Source organism: Lithobates pipiens, unplaced genomic scaffold (genome assembly GCF_037356315.1).
Source record: "Lithobates pipiens isolate NorthernLeopardFrog02 unplaced genomic scaffold, aLitPip1_a1.2 Scaffold_23, whole genome shotgun sequence".
In the NCBI taxonomy this organism is placed as follows: domain Eukaryota; kingdom Metazoa; phylum Chordata; class Amphibia; order Anura; family Ranidae; genus Lithobates; species Lithobates pipiens.
The window spans coordinates 49,186,449-49,206,463 of record NW_027507785.1 but is presented as its reverse complement, the minus strand read 5'-3'; the positions used below and the strand labels follow the sequence as shown (position 1 = coordinate 49,206,463).

The window sequence follows — 20,015 nt, the reverse complement described above, 5'->3', positions numbered from 1 at the left end:
TCTGACAGTAGACCAAGCAGTCTGAAAGTTTGGAGGTAAGTGGGAGCTAGGGAATGGGTCCTAAGTTATTCAGACTGGTGGGGTGCAGCATAGGCATTTAAGGGAGAACAAAGAGAAGTGGGGTTACCCCTAGTGTCACAATCATTCATAATAATAATAATAAACATAGTAAAACTGATATGTTTATTATTATGAATTACCCCTGGGTTATTGTGATATTCAATTTATTCATTTTTACTCCATACATTATTATACACTAGATATGTGCATTCGTTTTCATTCGAATGCATTTTCTTCAGAATTTCGGGTATTTTCATTATCGGTTTAACAAACAATAACGAATGTGCAGAATCCGAAAACCGAAAGATCCGACATAAACAGATGCTTTATTTTAGTTTTCGTTGCAACAGTTCGATATAGATAGGAGATTCGACGTGATGCTGACAATAGCGATCTGTGTCCATCAAACCTGTAGTCGAATGTGCCTAACCTTAGCTCTATTAATCCAAGATTATTCGATATAGAGAGAAAAGATTCGACATAGAGAGAAAAGATTCGACATAGAGAGAAAAGATTCGACATTATAGAGACAATAGCAAAAAAGGTCGAATGAGCCTTACCTAACTCTATTGGTCCAAGATTATTTGACATGGAGAGAAAAGATTCGACATGAAGATTCGACGAAGCAGTCGCAGTGAGTGGACATTTATGGTCAAATGCTCCGCCCATAGGCTATAGAAGAATTCTAATGTTGGTTGACTAGTAATAATATTTAATAAATATAATTATTACTAGTGTCCTACAACATTAGAATTCTACTATAGCTTGTAGGCGAAACACTCGACCGGAAATGTACGATGGCGGCGCCATACAGTTTAGCTGCTCCGTCGAATCTTCTTAGAACATTCGACAGACACCATAAGCCTTCAATGACAGATTCGACCTTCATTATTTCGGATTGTCGTTCGAATAAATTTTTTTAACGAAACAAAATAAATAATAACGAATTTCGGGAGTAACTAAATAAATGAAATTCCGAAATGAAATATTTCAATGTGCGCATGTCTATTATACACTTCAACATGCCTCATGTAAAGTCCCAACCCCACTTCTCTTTGTTCTCGCATAACATTTAGGGATGGAGGTTATGTTATTGCTCTAGGTTGACACAGGTCGCATTTATTGTTAAAGGGACGTCTTTAACATTGATTGGACCCTGGGCAAAACTTTTCTTGGGCCCCTCCACCCCATGCTCCACCTGCTCTGAGACATACAATAAATAGCAGCTAGACTCAAAATCAGTTTACCGAATCAGATCAGGCAGCTATTACAATTGGTTGCCAGAGGTTACAGTGTATCATTACAGCTCGCTGACTGGTTGCTAGAGGTTACAGCACACATTACGGATCACTGATTAGTTACTAAAGGTTACAGCACATGAATTCTGCTTGTTGAGTGGTTGCTAGAGATTACTGTGGATATAACCTCAGAGGGCATAATATACATATCAATGCCGTCAGCCACCGCTATTTACATATCAATGCCACCGCTATTTGCATATGAATGCCAGTAATTTACATGTAAACACAGGGTCTGCAGGTAAGTCATCTGTACACAACAATAGGGCAGAGCTGGGCAGCATAATGCCGCGTACACACGATCGAATTGTCTGGCGTACTTAGTCTGACATACAATCCGGCGGATAATCCGGCGGACTTTCTACCGAACGGACTTGGCCACACACGGACACACAGAAAGTCCGACGTTCGCTTGAGCGATGACGTACAGCACGTACGACGGGACTAGAAAAAGGAAGTTCAATAGCCAGTAGACAATAGCTTCCTTTTTCGTACTTGCTTCTGAGCATGCGTCATTCTTAGTCCGCCGTACTAGCATACTGACGAACGTATTGTCTGCTGAAACCCAGGTCCGACGGGAAGATTGGAGTGCAAAAATACTTTCTTAGTCCACCGGACTTCACGCTGGAAAAGTCAGCTGAAGCCCACACACGATCAAATTGTCCGCTGAAATGCGTTTCGGCGGACAAAGTACGCCGGACAATCTGATCGTGTGTACGCAGCATTAGTAGCAGCACGTCACACTGACATATTGGGACACAGCACAGGACTAAAACCTCAAAGGACGAGGGAATTTAAACCAGGATAGTTGGCAAGTATGAGGCAGCTGCTTGTGGCCCCACAACAATCACAGGGCCCAGGGCAGCTGCCCCTTTTGCCCTTCCTTAAAAATGGCCCTGAGTGCACGTGGAGACGGCGAAATTGAAGATGTAGGGTGTGGGTAGTTAGGGGAGATAGTGTGTCCAGGGAGGATGAAGACATTTTCTCACGTTGAGATGGTTATTGTCTGGATAGTTCTGGAGTTGACAATAAAACAAAAAATATCAGCGCACAGTACTGGGTAAGTTGATCAAAGGACTTCTCAGGTTCATAAAAGTCCACAAGTAGATCCAGAGATAGAGAAAAGTTACGGGAACACACTTGGCCCTGCAGCTCCTGGGCCAGGAGATCCAACACTTAAATTGGTTGTAAACCCTTACAAACCACTTTGACCTACAGGTAAGCCTAGATTAAGGCTTTTCCTGTAGGTCCAAGAAATATCTCCTAAACCTACACGCTTTAGGAGATATTTACCTGAAGACAGCCACCGCTGTCTACGGCGCATGCGCCGTAGACAGCGGAGCGCAGGCGCACTGGGTAAGCCACAGATCGCGGCGATATGCTGCGAGTGTCGGCTCCCGTGTGCATGCGCGGGAGTGACGTCATCGCTGCTCCGGCGAATCACAGCGCCGGAGCAGCGAGACCCACGGAGACCCACCAAGAAGATGGACGCTCGGAACTACAGGGGACAGCGGTGACTTCGCTGGCTCCTGTGTCAGGTAAGTGACACATAATGGACTACAATGCGATGTGATGCGATGCGATGTATAGTAGTCCATTATGCTTTACCTTTGCAGGGAATCAAAGAGGAAGTAAACCCATCAGGGTTTTCTTCCTCTTTAAGACACAGAGAGAAAATATGACACAAACCTTGTGCATAGAAAGTGTATTTTATTAATAAGTTTAAAAACAGCAACAGCATAAAGCTCCCTGGAGAACATGCTGCATCCTCAGCTCCATGGTTGGCCTCTTGAGAAAAGGGGTAGAGCCCCAAAACGTGTCACCTAACAACATTTCTGTAAGCACTTCTCTCCCTGAAGACATCCAGGCAACCTGGATGCTTTTCATCTTTGTGCCGTTGGTGCGTCACAAGATTGTCTATGATGTGCACCTAAATGATCACTTTGCTGCAAGTGTTTTTTTTTTTTTACTTTTTATTATCAAAATTCACTTTACTGCAACTGACTGATTACTTTGTTGTGACCACTATACACTACGCATGGGTGCTACCAGTCACATTCTTATGCACAGAGCTATTTTTCAGCGGGAACGTGGGGGAACGCAGTTCCGGCACCTCCAGCACAGAATGTATGTACAGTGGAACCTTGGATTACGAGCATAATCCGTTCCAGGAGAATGCTTGTAATCCAAAGCACTCGCATATCAAAGCGAGTTTCCCCATAGAAGTCAATGGAAACGAAGATAATTCGTTCTGCATTGACTTCTATTGCATGCAATACTGCATGTGGCCAGAGTTGCGGGGAGGGAGCGCCGAAGAGACTCGGAAATACTCGGGGATGATAGCTCGGCTGCACTCGGAAACCCTCGGAAAGACTCGGAAACACTCGGGAAGGGAGTATTTCTGAGTGATTCTATTTCCAGACGTCTCCGGACTGTTCCGAGTGTCACCGGCGCCCCCACACCTCTGGCCAAGTGCGGTACTGCATCCCACATTAGCTGAAATTCTTCTCGTTTTGCGTGACAACACTCGCAAACCGAGTCAGGTTTTTTTTTTTAAAGTTGCTTGTCTTTCAAAATGGTTAACCGCATTACTCGTTAACCAAGGTGCCACTGCACTGGCAAATGGGGCTGGGGGTGTGCTGGAGAGTCTGTTGATGCTGACTGCTGGGAATCTATTATAGCTGGGGGGGGGGGTCTCTTGTTGCTGGATGTATCTAATGTTGCTGGTAGGGGATATTTTATTGTTCTGGGGGGGATATTATTGGAGGAGATCCACCATTGAGGGGAGGGTCTATTGATGCTGGCTGCTAGGGAATCAATTGTTGCCAGCAGGGGTCTATTATTGCTGGGGCAGAACTATTGTTGTCGGGGGGGTTGTTGTTGCTGGGGGGGGTCTATTGTTGTTGGGAAGGATCTATTGTTGCTGGGGGATTTTATGATGCTGGGGTCGGGGACGGGGGTCTATTATCATTAACCAATTACATACAATTAACACCGCAAAACGATACTTGCCACTGTATTCTCAGAGGTAGGTCAGGGGAGTTCCTTCACCTATTTTCTGAGAAAAAAAAAGCCCTGCCTATCCATATGATATAAGACTTTGTTAGTTGCATTTGAACTGTCGTGTTTTGTAACAGTATATGAAATTAAGCCATATTTTTTATAATGTTTAAAAATGTACTACTAAAAATATATATATATATTTTTTTGGTGGTCAGTCCAACACCGAGCAGATGAGGGAAACAGGGAAGTCTCCACTCTAAGGCATCCCAAAGGTGTTCTATCGGGTTGAGGTCAGGACTCTGTGCAGGACAGTCAAGTTCCTCCACCCGAAACTTGCTCATCCATGTCTTTTTTTTTTTTTTTGGTCCAAAGAAAAAGTTTATTGATGTAAACATATACATACAGCCCGAGACATTATATTTAGCCAATTAAACAGCATATTAAACATAAACACACATCAAAATGAACATAACCACTAGTAGGTTTCAACCATCCCACTTATATGAGTCATCCAGTCCCATATTATGCCACATTACCCATGCTTCCCCTCCCAATATCATTGAAATCATTCTGGGGCCTTGGAAGCAGAGGGAAACGTATGGTGCACAGGGAGGGTGATCGTCTTGGCAGGGGGGCAATTACTGGGACCGAAACCCTGTATGGCTCTCTCTGCAGCAGCTGAAAGCCAATGGGAGGGAGAGGAGAAGAAGCCAGCTTTCAGCTGCTGCAGAGAGAGCCATACAGAGGATTGGTTTCCAGTAATTGCCTCCCTGCCACACTGATCACCCACCCTGCCCATATCCGATTCACCCTGCTGCCTGGGCCCTCCTGCTGGCCAGGCACCTTACAGGAGGACCAGTGGTACCCCTTTATCAATGGCCCCGCCAGCCAGTAGTGCAGTTGGCTGCAAGCATTCTAAAGGCCCGTACACACGATCTGACTTTTTGACAACAAACATGCAAATTAGCCATTTTGGAGCAACATCCGACCGTGTGTACGCTCCATCGGACAAACTTTTTCGGTTTTCATCTGACTTTTGCTGGCTGTGCGAACGGACAAACTTTTTGATAACAAAAGTCCGATGGAGCAAAGTCTGATCGTGTGTACAGAAAACCTTCGGACTTTTGTACAAAGTACAAACATGCCTGCTCAGAACCAATGCAAAAGATCAGACAACAATACAGAAGTTGACCAAAGGTGGCGCTGGAGTAATTGAACGTCCTCTGTTGAAGTGTCGTCAGTATGTTGAAACGTCACTACGTTCGTGTTTGTTGCCTAAAAAGTCCTAACGTGTGTATGCAATACAAACTTACGGCCAACGCCCTTTGTACAAAAGTCCACGCGAAAGTTTGTACAAAGTCCGATCGTGTGTATGAGGCTTAAGGCTTAATTTTGCTTTCAAGATCGACATACTTGAAAAACAAGAGAGGCAATTGCCCTTATGTAGTTTTGTTCACAAAAGTGGGAAAATGTGTAAACTTGTAAAGTCCTGATAAAGTTCTGTGAAGAGTCAGAAACGAACCGCAAGGAGCTTCCATGTATTCTACGTAAAATGTAAAATTATGTGTTAAAATGTCTTTTCTCTCTCTGCAGGTTTGCCGGGGACACAAGCAGATCTGGATAAGAGGCGGCAAGTGTATGGACAAAACTTCATACCTCCAAAGAAGCCAAAAACTTTCTTACAGCTAGTATGGGAAGCACTACAAGATGTAACTCTGATCATCCTGGAAATAGCAGCCATTATTTCACTTGGTCTGTCCTTCTACCGACCGCCTGGAGGAGAAACCGAAGGTAAGCACTATGGGTGCTTGTTGTGATTAAAATGGTATTTCTATATACCTGATGAAGACCAGCTAGGTATAATTACGGCAAATACCACACTTACGAAACCCGCTCAGCACTGCAGCACTGATGAGACAGCTTATTACTGAACACAAGAAAAGATGAGTCAAGGTTAATGTTCAGAGCTTGTCTGGTTTAATTCTGGGCGGGTCTACAACTTATATGCGCTATTATTAGCCAATCATTGCATAGAACATGGGTGTGGTTAATACAGAGGTGTACATTACACCTCATTACATATCATTAATTATGTCATCTGCTTTCATGAGTCACAGTCATGAGTCCTGTGGCCCAGACATATTGAGACCCAATTTCTTTATTTAGACAGTACAGAATTGCTTATGCAAGCAATATTTTCTTATATGTATGCTTTATAGGAAAATCGCTACAGTCTGTAAATACAGAGTTTAAACTAACTAATAGGTTAACCCAAGTTAATCTTATATGAACTTATGAAGATGGAGTCACTCCGGTTCAGCCATATCACAACAGTGCTGGTTTAACATGGATCTTTATGAATGATATGCAAAACACAGAGCGACCAACCAAAAATCTTATTTCCTGCTAAGAGTCTGTTGATGTCTGTACTGTGGCAGTCCTCAATTCTAGGGTTCTCCAGAAGAACAGCCTGGTCCTCCACCATTTGCCATATTATTGTCCTATTGCTGGGATGAGTAGAATTACTGTATAGGGAAGAATGGTCAGGATGTGAGAGGAGGTGAAGAAAGTTTGGAGACCTACAGTAGGTGAAATTTGCACACCGGGGCTCTCAAATCTCTCAACAGGAAACCTAAAGTGACAAGGAGTCGCAGCTTGTCAAACTTCCAAAAATTTTGAACACTTTGAGTCCCTTGAGTTTCAATTGTGAAGTCACCAGAGACTCGGTAGGTTTTCACTTACACTTTAAGGTAAAGTAAGAGGTAGGTGTTCAGTTACACTATAGGGTTAAAGGGGTTGTAAAGGTTTTTATTTTATTTTTTCTAAATAGATTCCTTTAAACTAGTGTATTGTTGGTTCACTTACCTTTTCCTTCGATTTCCCTTCTAAATGTTATTTTTTTCTTTCTTTTCTTTGTCTGAATTTCTCACTTCCTGTTCCTCCTCAGTAAGCTGTTCAGTAAGCTGTTCTGGCTGACTAAACACCGCTCGGATGATGGTGTGAAGTTCACTGAGGAGAAACAGGAAGCGAGAAATTCAGACAAAGAAAAAAAAGACATTTAGAAGGGAAATCGAAGGAAAAGATAAGTGAACCAACAATGCACTAGCTTAAAGGAACCTATTTAGAAAATAAAAAACGAAGCTTTACAACCCCTTTAAGTTAAAGGGTTGGCATTTGGTTACACATTAGGGCTAAAGTAAAGGGTCAGGTGTTTTGTTAAACTTTATGGTTAAGGTAAATTAGGCGTTTGGTTACACGTTAGGGTTAAAGGCTTAGGTGTTTTGTTATACTTCGGGATTAGGAAAAGGGTAGGTATTTGGTTACACTTTAGGGTGCAGGTAAGGTAGGCGTTTGGTTACACATTAGGGTTTGGTTTAAGTATTCAGTTACATGCTATGGTTAAGGTAAAGGATTAGGCGTTCTGTTATGCTTTAGGGTTAAGGTATGGGTTAGATGTTCTGTTGCGGGTTAAGGTAAGAGTTAGGTGTTCTGTCACGCTTTAGGGTTCAGGTAAGGGTAGATGTTTGATTACATGTTAGTGTAAAAGTAAGGGTTAGTTGTTCTGTTATGCTTTGGGGGATAAGAAAAAACGTAGGTGTTTACTTACACTTTGGGGGGCATGCGTTGGGAGGGGGAAGTGGATTTGTGCTATAAGGGCAGCACAGTGGTGTAGTGGTTAGCACTTTCACCCAGCAGCTATAGGGTCGTTGGTTCGATTCCCGACCACTACACCATCTGCCTGGAGTTTGCATGTTCTCCCTGTGCCTGTGTGGGTTTCCTCCAGGTACTCCGGTTTCCTCCCACTCTCCAAAGACATGCTGGTTGGTTAATTAGACCTTGTCTAAAAATTGGCCTGTGTATGTGTATGTCAATGTTGTATGTGTTTGTAAGCATGTCGGGACCTTACGGGGTAAAGGACCATGCAAGAAAGCACCCTGAGGCGATTCAGTTTGCATAGGTATCTCTTTACAAGTCACTCACTATAAGAGGTTATGTGGTAGAGGGTAGAGGGGATTTGTGCTAGAAGGGGAAATTTGGTGGGGGGGGTTATGCTGGGAATAGCAGATTTGAAGTGGGGGGGGGAGAGGACATGTACTTGGAGGGAGAATAGAGGGTTTGTGCACAAAGGAGTGATTTTTTGGGTGGGGGATTTGGGGAGAGAGAGTATTTGAGCTGGGAGGGGGGATTGGGGGGGATGGGGCAAAGATTTGTCCTGGGAGGAGGGGAATGTATTCTTCGGGGGTAAGCATGCAGATTAGTGCACAATTTTTTTTTAGGGGGGGGGGGGGTTTGCTAACACACGATGCTCATACATCTTGGAGGGGGGGCAATTTGGCATGTTCGCCATGGGCTTTAGATGACCTTGTTGCAGCACTGGATATAAGAAACCAAATGATGATGGCCAACTTCAGATGAGAACATGAAAGAATCCCCCAACTGCCTGGAGCAGTGTCCATCGTTTAGAGATGACACCAGCAGCTAAGCTCCATGGACAATGGTCTTGCCTGGATACCTCACTGTCGGGGCCGGTGCTACCACCGGGCAAACTAGGCAGCCGCCTAGGGCGCACTGCTGCCTAGGGCGCCCAGCCACTGGTGTTCCTACTCTCTTCTCTCTGCAGCAAGCAACTTAAGTTTCAGCATTAGCAGGCAGCCGACCCACTCCATTTGCACATAGTTTTAGAGGAGCAGCGGAGGAATGGAAGCAAGCAAACCCTCATTGATGGGCGCTGGTGAGACTGCATTTGATGGGCGCTGGTGAGACTGCATTTGATGGGCGCTGGTGAGACTGCATTTGATGGGCGCTGGTGAGGTTGCATTTGATGGGTGCTTCCTTAAAAAGGTGGGGTATACATGGGCAGGGCAAAGGGGGTGGAGTCAGAGGTGGAGCCGCGGGGGGGGGGGGGGGCAGCAAAATGAGGTTTCACCTAGGGTGTCAAAAATCCTTGCACCAGCTCTGCTCACTGTATACTGTATATAGGGAGATGAAGAGCAGAAAGCTCATTGTGCTCTGATGGGGTGAACACCTCCCCATGTCCTATCATTAAATGATTGCTACTGCTGTTATAACGAGCATCTACATGCAAGTTTTGTGTTTGGGCATTTGCCATCTCTTCTGCAATCTAGTTCTGAATAAAGACTTTAATCTTTGTAATTGCTGCCTCTCCTGCAAATGGGAGCAAGTGCAAATTATTTCCAGTGTTGGCTGTAAAATCCTGTTTGAGTTACTAATTCACAAATTAGGGGTATCCAGCACCGCCGAGCATGAAATCCTCAAAATTGCCTTGTAAAGAAGATTTACATTGGAGAATCGCTAAGCATGAAGTATGCCGTGTCCACACATGAAGGATCCTTTCTAAGAAACGGAAGGTGGTGTTTTTTCGGGAGGGGATTCTCTGGGGGGAAGAGTGCTTATCTTACTGCAGGCCCCGTGTGGTGGTGCCCTTCTGCCCTATATTTTTTGGCATCAGAGCTGCACTGACAATTACCTGCCCACCCAGAGGGAGAGGGTTGCGCAATGGCTTGGGGTCATTTTACCCCGGAAAGGGACTAGTCTGGCAATCATCTGCCAAACTACCAAGACTAATCATTCTAAAAATGGGACTTTAAATATGTCTCAAGTGAACAACGACAATATTGCATGATATATAAAAAAGTTATCACGCCAACATTAAAAATAGATCATTTTGAAATAAAAATCTCATAATTGCTTGCACATCATCCAGAGGTCATGACAAAAACCATCTTGACCCAATGTTCTAGGACAGGGGTCTACAAACGTTCTAAACAATGGGCCAGTTTACTGTCCTTCAGACTTCAGGAGGGCTGGACTAGGGGCGGTGGGAGTAGAAAATGTCCTGATATCCGGTTGGAGTAAACAATGCCCTATATTTGGTGTCAGTGGGAGGACTAGTGCCCCATCGTTGGTGCCAATAAAAGAAATTGTGCCTCATCATTGGTGCCTTTGGGAGAACTAGTGTCCCATCGCTGGTGCCAATAAAAGGAATTGTGCCCCATCGTTGATGTATGTGGGAGGAATTGTGCCCCATCGTTGGTGTCTGTGGGAGGAATTGTGCTGCCCCATCGTTGGTGTCAGTGGGAGAACTAGTGCCCCATCGTTGGTGCCAATAAAAGGATTTGTGCCTCATTGTTGGTGTCTGTGGGAGGAATTGTGCCCTATCGTTGGTGTCAGTGGGAGAACTAGTGCCCCATCGTTGGTGCCAATAAAAGGAATTGTGCCCCATCGTTGATGTATGTGGGAGGAATTGTGCCCCATCGTTGGTGTCTGTGGGAGGAATTGTGCTGCCCCATCGTTGGTGTTAGTGGGAGAACTAGTGCCCCATCGTTGGTGCCAATAAAAGGATTTGTGCCTCATTGTTGGTGTCTGTGGGAGGAATTATGCCCTATCGTTGGTGTCAGTGGGAGAACTAGTGCCCCATCGTTGGTGCCAATAAAAGGAATTGTGCCCCATCGTTGATGTATGTGGGAGGAATTGTGCCCCATCGTTGGTGTCTGTGGGAGGAATTGTGCTGCCCCATCGTTGGTATCAGTGGGAGAACTAGTGCCCCATCGTTGGTGCCAATAAAAGGATTTGTGCCTCATTGTTGGTGTCTGTGGGAGGAATTGTGCCCTATCGTTGGTGTCAGTGGGAGAAGTAGTGCCCCATCGTTGGTGCCAATAAAAGGAATTGTGCCCCATCGTTGTTGCCTGTGGAAGGAATTGTGCCCTTTCATTTATGTCAGTGGGAGGAATAGTGTCCTATCGTTGGTATCAGTGTAAGGAATTGTGTCCCATCGTTGGTATCAGTTGCTTGGTAAACGTTCTAAACAATGGGCCAGTTTACTGTCCTTCAGACTTTAGGAAGGCTGGACTAGGGGCGGTGGGAGTAGAAAATGTCCCGATGTCCAGTTGGAGTAAACAATGCCCTATATTTGGTGTCAGTGGGAGGACTAGTGTCCCATTGTTGGTGCCAATAAAAGGAATTGTGCCTCATCGGTGTCTGTGGGAGGAATTGTTTCCCATCGTTGGTGTCAGTGGGAGAACTAGTGCCCCATCGTTGGTGCCAATAAAAGGAATTGTGCTTCATCGTTGGTGTCTTTGGGAGAACTAGTACCCCATCGCCGGTGCCAATAAAAGGAATTGTGCCCCAACGTTGGTGTATGTGGGAGAAATTGTGCCCCATCGTTAGTGTCTGTGGGAGGAATGGTGCTGCCCCATCGTTGGTGTTAGTGGGAGAACTAGTGCCCCATCGTTGGTGCCAATAAAAGGAATTGTGCCTCATGGTTGGTGTCTGTGGGAGGAATTGTGCCCTATCGTTGGTGTCAGTGGGAGAACTAGTGCCTCATCGTTGGTGCCAATAAAAGGAATTGTGCCTCATCATTGATGTCTGTGAGAGAACTAGTGCCCCATCGTTAGTGCCAATAAAAGGAATCATGCCCCATCGTTGTTGTCTGTGGAAGGAATTGTGCCCTTTCATTTATGTCAGTGGGAGGAATAGTGTCCTATCGTTGGTATCAGTGTAAGGAATTGTGTCCCATCGTTGGTGTGAGTGGGAGGAATTATGCCCTATTGTTGGTTTCAGTGGATGGGATAGTGCCCCAAGGGCCAGATAAAGGCAAGGAAATGACCATATCCAGCCCCAGGGTGGCAGTTTGGACACCACTGTTCTAGGAGGTTGGCAGTGAGATCAGTATGCAAAGGTCGACGCATTTCGTGGGATCACCCACTTCTTCAGGACCTTAGACCTCGAATGTTCCCATGTACAATTAAAACAAAGTTGAAAATCATATTTATGCAAACAATTATACATCAATTAATAATCAAATCAAAAGAACATGATTGACTAGCTATATTAGAACCTATCCTCCAGGGGAAGGGGAAAAACCCAAATAAATTGCGATAATTCACAATAATACATTTATTGATCAGATTGGTTTTTGGCATGACCTCTGGATTTGCAAGTTATTATGAGATGGTTTTTTTTTTTCAAAATGGTCTAATATTTTAAAACTTGGTGTAATAAATATGTTGTAATAAAAACTTTCTTTTATGTCATACATACAATATTGTTGTTGACCACTTGAAGCATATTTAAAGAGGAAGTAAACCCTGATGGGTTTACTTCCTCTTTTTTTCCCTGCAAAGGTAAAGCATAATGGACTACTATGCATCGCATCGCATCACATCGCATAGTAGTCCATTATGTGTCACTTACCTGACACAGGAGCCAGCGAAGTCGCCGCTGATCCCTGTAGTCCGCCGCATCCATCTTGCTGGTGGCGTCTCGCAGCTCCGACCAATGACAGCGGCGAAGCCGCGATGACGTCACTCCCGCGCATGCGCACGGGAGTCGCGTCTCGCAGCTCCGCCGCTGCCATTCGGCGAAGCCGCAATGACGTCACTCCCGCGCATGTGCACGGGAGTCGACAAATTAGGCAAATCCATTCTTGGACTTGCCGCATTTAGTGCGCCTGCGCGCCGCTGTCTACGGCGCATGCGCCGTAGACAGCGGTGCCCATTTTCGGGCAAATATCTCCTAAACCATATAGGTTTAGGAGATATTGCTTGGACCTACAGGTAAGCCTTAATCTAGGCTTACCTGTAGGTCAAAGTGGTTTGAAGGGGTTTACTTCCTCTTTAAAGTCCCATTTTTGGGATTGGTTAGTCTTGGTACATTAGCGTAGGGATGATGCCTCTAGTAGTGAGATATTATTGATTACATTTTTCTCCCATATGTATTTCTTCTCAATCTACCAAACTACTCCTACCTAAGGAAACAGAGGAGAAATGGGTTGTTGCTTTTCCATTGTATCACGCTGTGATGGTCTAAATGTACCCCGGAAAATGTGGTAGTAGAACCTGCAGAACCTGGACTAGAAGATTAGAAGTGGTCAGAACATTCCAGATCAATGCTCATAATCATTTCAGCTGTCTCTTATGTGTATTGTATCATAACAGGTGCTTCTATAATATAATAGGCTGGCATCTGTACAGTCATTGTGTGATCAGTCCACCAATTTTCTGTCCTGGGTACATCCAACAGAGCTTTGTCACCTGACCTTGGGAGAAAATGCGAGAGAGTTGGCCTAGCCAGTAGTATCACAATGTCAGATCACCAATATCGGAGCCTCACTTTGTGCTGGTATTGGGTACAAAAGGACTTGGCTTGAATGCAAATCAATGTAAAAGGGGAATATTTAATAATAAAAAATAATAAAAGCTGATTTTGTGTTTTTACTTTGTCTTCCATAAAGTCATTTAAATTTCATTTTCAGGTTTAACCATTGTATTTTTAAAAAATATATTTCGTGGATCAGCCAATAGAGGGAGATCTGGATTTGATGGAACCCAAGTCTATTCTTCCTTAGGAGATAGAAAAGCAACATACGCTCACCAGCCACGTTATTAGGTACACCTGTCCAAGTGCTTGGTAACACAAATTGCTAATTAGCCAATCACATGGCAGCAACTCAATACATTTTGGCATCTAGACATGATGAAGATAAATTGCTGAAGTTCAAACTGAGCATCAGAATGGGGGGAAGAAAGGAGATTAAAGTGCCTTTGAACGTTGGCATGGTTGTTGGTGGCAGACGGGCCGGTCTGAGTATTTCTGGGATTTTCACACACAACCATCTCTCGGGTTTTACAGAGAATGGTGGGAAAAAGAGAAAATATCCAGTGAGCGGCAGTTGTGTGGATGAAAATGCCTTGTTGATGTCAGAGGTCAGAGGAGAATGAGCAGACTGGCTCCAGATAATAGAAAGAGAACAGTAACTCAATGAACCACTTGTTACAACCAAGGTATGCAGAATACCACCTCTGAATGCACAAAACATCAAACCTTGATGCAGCAGAAGACCACACCGGGTGCCACTCTTGTCAGCTAAGAACAGGAAACTGAGGCTACAATTGGCACAGGATCACCAAAATTGGACAATAGAAGATTGGAAAAAACGTTGCCTGGTCTGATGAGTCTGGATTTCAGCTGCGACATTCAGATGGTGGGGTCAGAATTTGGACTGAACTTGAGGGTCTAGCCTGGAATTTGTCTTTCCGGTGTCCTATCATATACAGTCCCCCATCGGAAAGTGTCCGCTGTGCCGTAACATAGCATCTGCCGTAACTCCCAGGCCTGGAGAGATCATTTTGGCTCTTATTGATGGGGAGCTTGCCACCTTCAAAATAGGAGTACAGCCTGTAGGATCTAGTATTGCTGTTACTAGTATGGAATCCCTTAAAGGCTGTAAGCCCCTGTACACACTGTTGGACATTTCGCCAACCAAATCCGTCAGATTTTGTCCGTCGGATCTTGTCCGAAACTGTTGCATACACACGGTCGGACAAAGTTGTCGAAAAATCCGATCTTTCAGAACGTGATGACGTAATTTCGTTACGATGGGACTACATTTAGGCTAGTAGCCAATAGCTTTGATGTAGGAATTTGATCTGAGCATGTGTGGCACTTTGTCCGATCGGAATTCTCTACACATGATCGGAGTATGTCCGATCGGAGCAGTTTGTCGGAAAATATTTCCCAGCAAGTTTGAAAATTTGGTCCGACGGATATTCCGACGGAAACAGTCCGATGCATACCACACACAGTCGGATTATCCGACGACACGGTCCGATAGGACACATTCCCGACAGATTCTCCGACCGTGTGTACAAGGGCTTAGTAAGTATAAACAACCTGCGTTTAAAAAACAGAGAAAAATTTTAAACTTATTATAAGATAAGTGTAAACGACATCATAAACGAAGTGCGATAATTGGTGCAGTGTAACGTCAGTGCCTAAATAGTATGGTAACAGTGGGGTCACATAACTTGAATCCTGTGTGGGCAAACTATTATCAAGTCTCCTTATGTGGCCAATCTTCTCGTATCAGCCAGGACAGTACGGACACCAACGACAGCAATCTATTTGTCTGTAGCAATCTCTGCAACACTCTATAGATGTAAGGTAGGTACTCTTACCAGAAATGTTGGACCCGCATGCTCTACGACAGTGGGTCTAAGGTGTATCCCAACTTCCAGTGGACTGAGTCTTGATGTAAAATCCTCCTATGGGTGTCCTTAGTCCCGGATAGAGGTGCTTGCCGACCGGTGTTTTTCTCACTTTTGAGAGTGGTGATATCCCGAGGGCCCAATGTGTTCAAATTTCAAAGAAGGGCTCGTGAAGGTGGCATATAACAGGAAAAAGAAAAAAAGAGAGCTCCGGATGGTGTAGGTAAAAAAAAAACAGTTGGTTTTATTAAAAATATACATATTGTACAAATATAAAAAGTGATCACAAAAGAAAATTGTATAAGAAAAAAGCAATATGGGGTGCAAGTAATGCTACCCAACACGTTTCGACACAAGCGGTCATCAACAGGGGCTTTAGATTGCCAGTGTCCAAATCCTCCTGTAGGTGTCAGTGTAACCCAAATATCTGTATATCCTCTCTCCCTCAATGAACTCTGTCAAAAGATTTTATGGTGAGTACAAATTTCTTATTTTATATAATAATATCACATCGTAATGAAAATATTTCTGTAATTTAAAGCAAATAACAGCAAGCTGACCCATGATGAGATGATTATACATTCTTTTAGAAGTTTTCACATATGTTGGTCAAGAAAAAGGTCATACATACATCTGGGTTTATAAACCGGATTCAGAGATGTATATTTTGCGAGCAGGTTTGTGATTAGAACGTCTATCTGTCATCAAATTGCAGAAGTCAACTGGGTAGAGTAAGCCTTCATGAAAGTTTTCTGCTTCTTGCAGGTTGTGGTGGAGGGGCGGCTGGGGCTGAAGATGAGGGTGAAGCAGAAGCAGGTTGGATTGAGGGCGCTGCTATCCTCTTATCTGTGGTCTGTGTTGTATTAGTCACTGCCTTCAATGACTGGAGCAAAGAGAAACAATTCCGAGGCCTCCAGAGCCGCATTGAACAGGAACAGAAGTTTACTGTGGTCCGCGGAAGCCAAGTCATTCAGATCCCGGTGGCTGAACTTGTAGTTGGGGACATAGCACAGGTTAAGTATGGTACGTTCTACCACTGAAAATATTGGCATCTCGTAGACGCGATACTCTAAGGTAAGCAGAAGCAGTGACTCTCTTAAGACATTGCTGTCTTCTATTTTCAACCCCAGGTGACCTTCTTCCAGCGGATGGATTGTTCATACAGGGAAATGAGCTGAAAATTGACGAAAGTTCCTTAACGGGAGAGTCTGATCAGGTCCGCAAAGCTGTAGATAAAGATCCAATGCTGCTGTCAGGTAAGGGCATGCTTCTTGTCCATAGGCAGAATATGTATACACAGGTCACCTACATGGGCGTCCGCAGAACTTTTTTCAGGGGGGGGGGGGGGCATAATTTTAGGGTCACCCATTTTCGACAATGTCATTATCACATTATCGTGGTCAGAGGCTGCAGACGTAGTACAATCCCTAGGATAAGTAATGCATAATAGTCAACAGAACCTCTTACCAGACCCAGCCAAACTACAGCAGTGATCCCTCCGGCTGGACGATCGCTCACTCTGGGTTCTCCGGGGGCGACTCTGGCCAGTAGTCTAGCATGTCTGTACTCTGGCAGTGGCCCGGTCTTTCTCTCTCTGGTGGCGCTGGACAGCATGGCTCTAACTGTTTGCACGGGGCAGTGTAGCTCTCTCTCTGGTGGTGCTGGGCAGCGTGGCTCTCTCTCTGGCTTCTACCAAGCACACTCCTCGTCCTTTTTCCTGTAGCACTCTCTCCCTCAGCTTTTTTCCAGGTTGCAGTCTCTAAATCTCTCTCTTGATCAAGTTGTAGCCTCCTCCCCGTGGAAAATGGGGCTGCCAATCTTTGGGATTACATGTCCCATGATGCTCTCCTCTCCTAGTGTCCTTTGATTGGCCCTCAGTTATGGCCAACAGGGAAGGAACGGCATGGGCAGGAAGCTGCGAGGGGAACCTGGTGAGAGCCGTCATCTCTTCTCCCAGACAGGAGAAGGGGGGGCAATCAGGGGAAACCTCTGATAGCCCGCAGCTCGCCTTTCTCCTGTCACAGCGCCGTCGAGTTCTCTGCTGGGCTGAGCAGGGAAAAGAGCCCGCAGTCACACTACACTGATAGGGGGCTTGACAAAACCTTGTTGGTGTCACCCCACTGGTGGGTTGCACATGGGTGTGGGCTGCCCGCACTCCAATAGCAATGGAACTGTGTTGAATTTAAGATCTGATCCCTGATTCCAGGGGGGGGCACTTGACCCCCCTTGCCCCTACCTGCGGACGCCCATGGTCACCTATTATATAAAGGCTGTGGAATCGTCTCGTCTTCTGTCCCCAACCAGAAAGAAAATCCCAGCTATGTATTCTACATATATGATAGTCTTCAGCCTACTGTAAGGCCCCATTAACACTCGTAAGACTCCAAAGTAGCTCGACGCAATGTTGATGCAACTTTGGATGGGTGTGACTCGGATGCGACTTTGGCTTCGACCAAAGATAATGAACAACTTTTGCATGTAAAACGTTCAGGTAAAACTTTCTTGCATCTTTTGAGGGTTAACATTGAAGTCTATGGCTCTCAAGTTGCATGAAAGTACGACCAAAGTAGTGCATGAACTACTTTGAAGTTGATGCCACTTTAAGTTGGAAAACATGGAGTCAGGGGCAGACTGCCCCCCGGGCAATAGGAAATTATGGGGCCCTCGGGCAATAGGCGAAGATTATGGGACCCCTGGGCAATAGGAGATTATGGGGCCCCCAGGCAATAAATTATGGGGCCACACAGTATACACACACACATACAGTATACACACACAGAATACACATACACACACTGAAAAGGTACTGGAGAGGCGGGGCAGCTATAATCTCAGGATTTTTAAAAAAACACAGATTTTTACATACTGTCCCTGGTTTTATTGAGGCTGGCAACCCTGATGGGGCCTCTTAGTGGCATGGGGCCCTCGGGCAGTGCCCGAGTGCCCAAATGGTCAGTCCGCCCCTGCATAGAGTACGACTTGTCCATATATAGTTCAATATAGTCTAGTTCTGTTCTAACCTGGAAAAGGTTTACTAATTACAGGTGTTTCTATAGCACCAACAAGTTACATAGCCCTTTACATACTGTACATTCACATCAGTCCCTGCCCTCAAGGAGCTTACAATCTAATGTCCCTATATCACATACACACAAACTAGAACCAATTTAGACAGGAGCCAATTAGCCTACCAACGTGTCTTTGGAATGTGGGAGGAAATCGTGGTAGCGGGAGGGCATCCATGCACGCACAATGAGAACATGGAAACTCCATGCAGATAGTCCGGGTTTGGTTTCCAACTAAGGCACTGCTCCAAGGCTGATCTGCTAGCCAATACGTTGCTGTGCTGCCCTCCATTACTAAAAATCTGTGCCAGATAACTTTAGCGTCCTCATATCTTACTAAAGATTTTACAAATGATTCAGTGTATCTGGTCACCTGACTTCTATACTGTCTTTCTGTACAGACACACAGTCCCCGTGTAGGCAGCTGCAGTTTGTACTCCCCACTGTAGGTGGCACTTGACTGAAGTGGCAATGCAGGAGGGGGAAGAAAGTCGCGAGGAACGTGTTTCCTCTATGACTTCCTACTGTCTGGACGCTGATGCCCTTGTGACCTCATAGCTCCCAACTGTCCCTGATTTCGAGGGACTGTCCCTCATTCAGAACAAAGTCCCTCTGTCCTCCTCATTCATCCTTGATTTTAATCTGATCTGTATAAAATTGTATATAAAATGCACTGTTTATCTATCAAAAAGTGTTTCCCATTGCTAAACCTTTCATCCAATGTCTAAATTTCTGCATTTGTAATTTCCAAAAGCCAATATATTAAGGGGGGAGTGGCAGGGGATGTGTCCTATGCCTACATACTTTTGTTAATAGGTGTCTCTAATTCCCATCTCAGAAATTCGAGAGGCATGGTGACCTCAGCGGCCATCTTGGGTCAGGGCAGTGTTTATTTAAGACACTGGCCCCTGAGTTTGGCATGCATTTTGGTTACCGTATGAGAGGGAAAGTGCTCAGAGATAGGGAAATGTTCCTGAAGAGGTGAGACAGTGCAAGGACTACACCTACCTCCCTTCAAGAAGTCTCCCTCTCAGGGGCGTAACTATAGGGGGTGCAGCAGTCGCGACCACAACTGGACCCTGTGATGCAGGGGGCCAATGGGGCACCTAAAAATTAAAAAAAAAATTTTAAAAAACTACTGATACCAGTGGTGGAACTACAGGGCTCACAAAGGTCATACCTGTGACCATGCCCTGGAGTTACACCGCCGGACTCGGAGGGAAGGGACCTGGCTGGGGTTCAGGGGGGCCCTTCATGGTTTCTTGCATCGGGGCCCTGAAGGTTCTAGTTACGCCACTGCTCCCTCTATGGGTGTGGACCGGCCAGGCCGAGTTCTGCTTCTCATTGCAGACACTGTTGGCATCTTCCAGGCCTACAGACCGCTGTGACAGTTCATAAGTGGCTCTGAAAGTTCGTGCCTTCCCATCGGGCCTAGTTGCACTGAGTTGAAACTTTCTACAATATATTGGGTGCTATATAACTGGATACTAACATTTATAGGTAAAATTGATCCAGGGAAAATCCGATTGCCTCTCTGGGATCAGGAAGGGTTTTTTTTCCCCCTGCTGTAGCAAATTGGATCC

General features: G+C 45.1%; 1 protein-coding gene across 1 annotated transcript in view; it reads left to right on the top strand.

Moving 5' to 3' along the window:
• ATP2B2 (ATPase plasma membrane Ca2+ transporting 2) overlaps nucleotides 1-20,015 on the top strand; it is a gene marked incomplete in the record, with an annotated part of 240,335 nt that overhangs the window by 120,689 nt on the left and 99,631 nt on the right. The window contains 3 exon segments of the mRNA XM_077451567.1: nucleotides 5,955-6,152; nucleotides 16,133-16,390; nucleotides 16,498-16,623. Of these exon segments, the coding sequence (XP_077307693.1) occupies nucleotides 5,955-6,152; nucleotides 16,133-16,390; nucleotides 16,498-16,623 (582 nt within the window).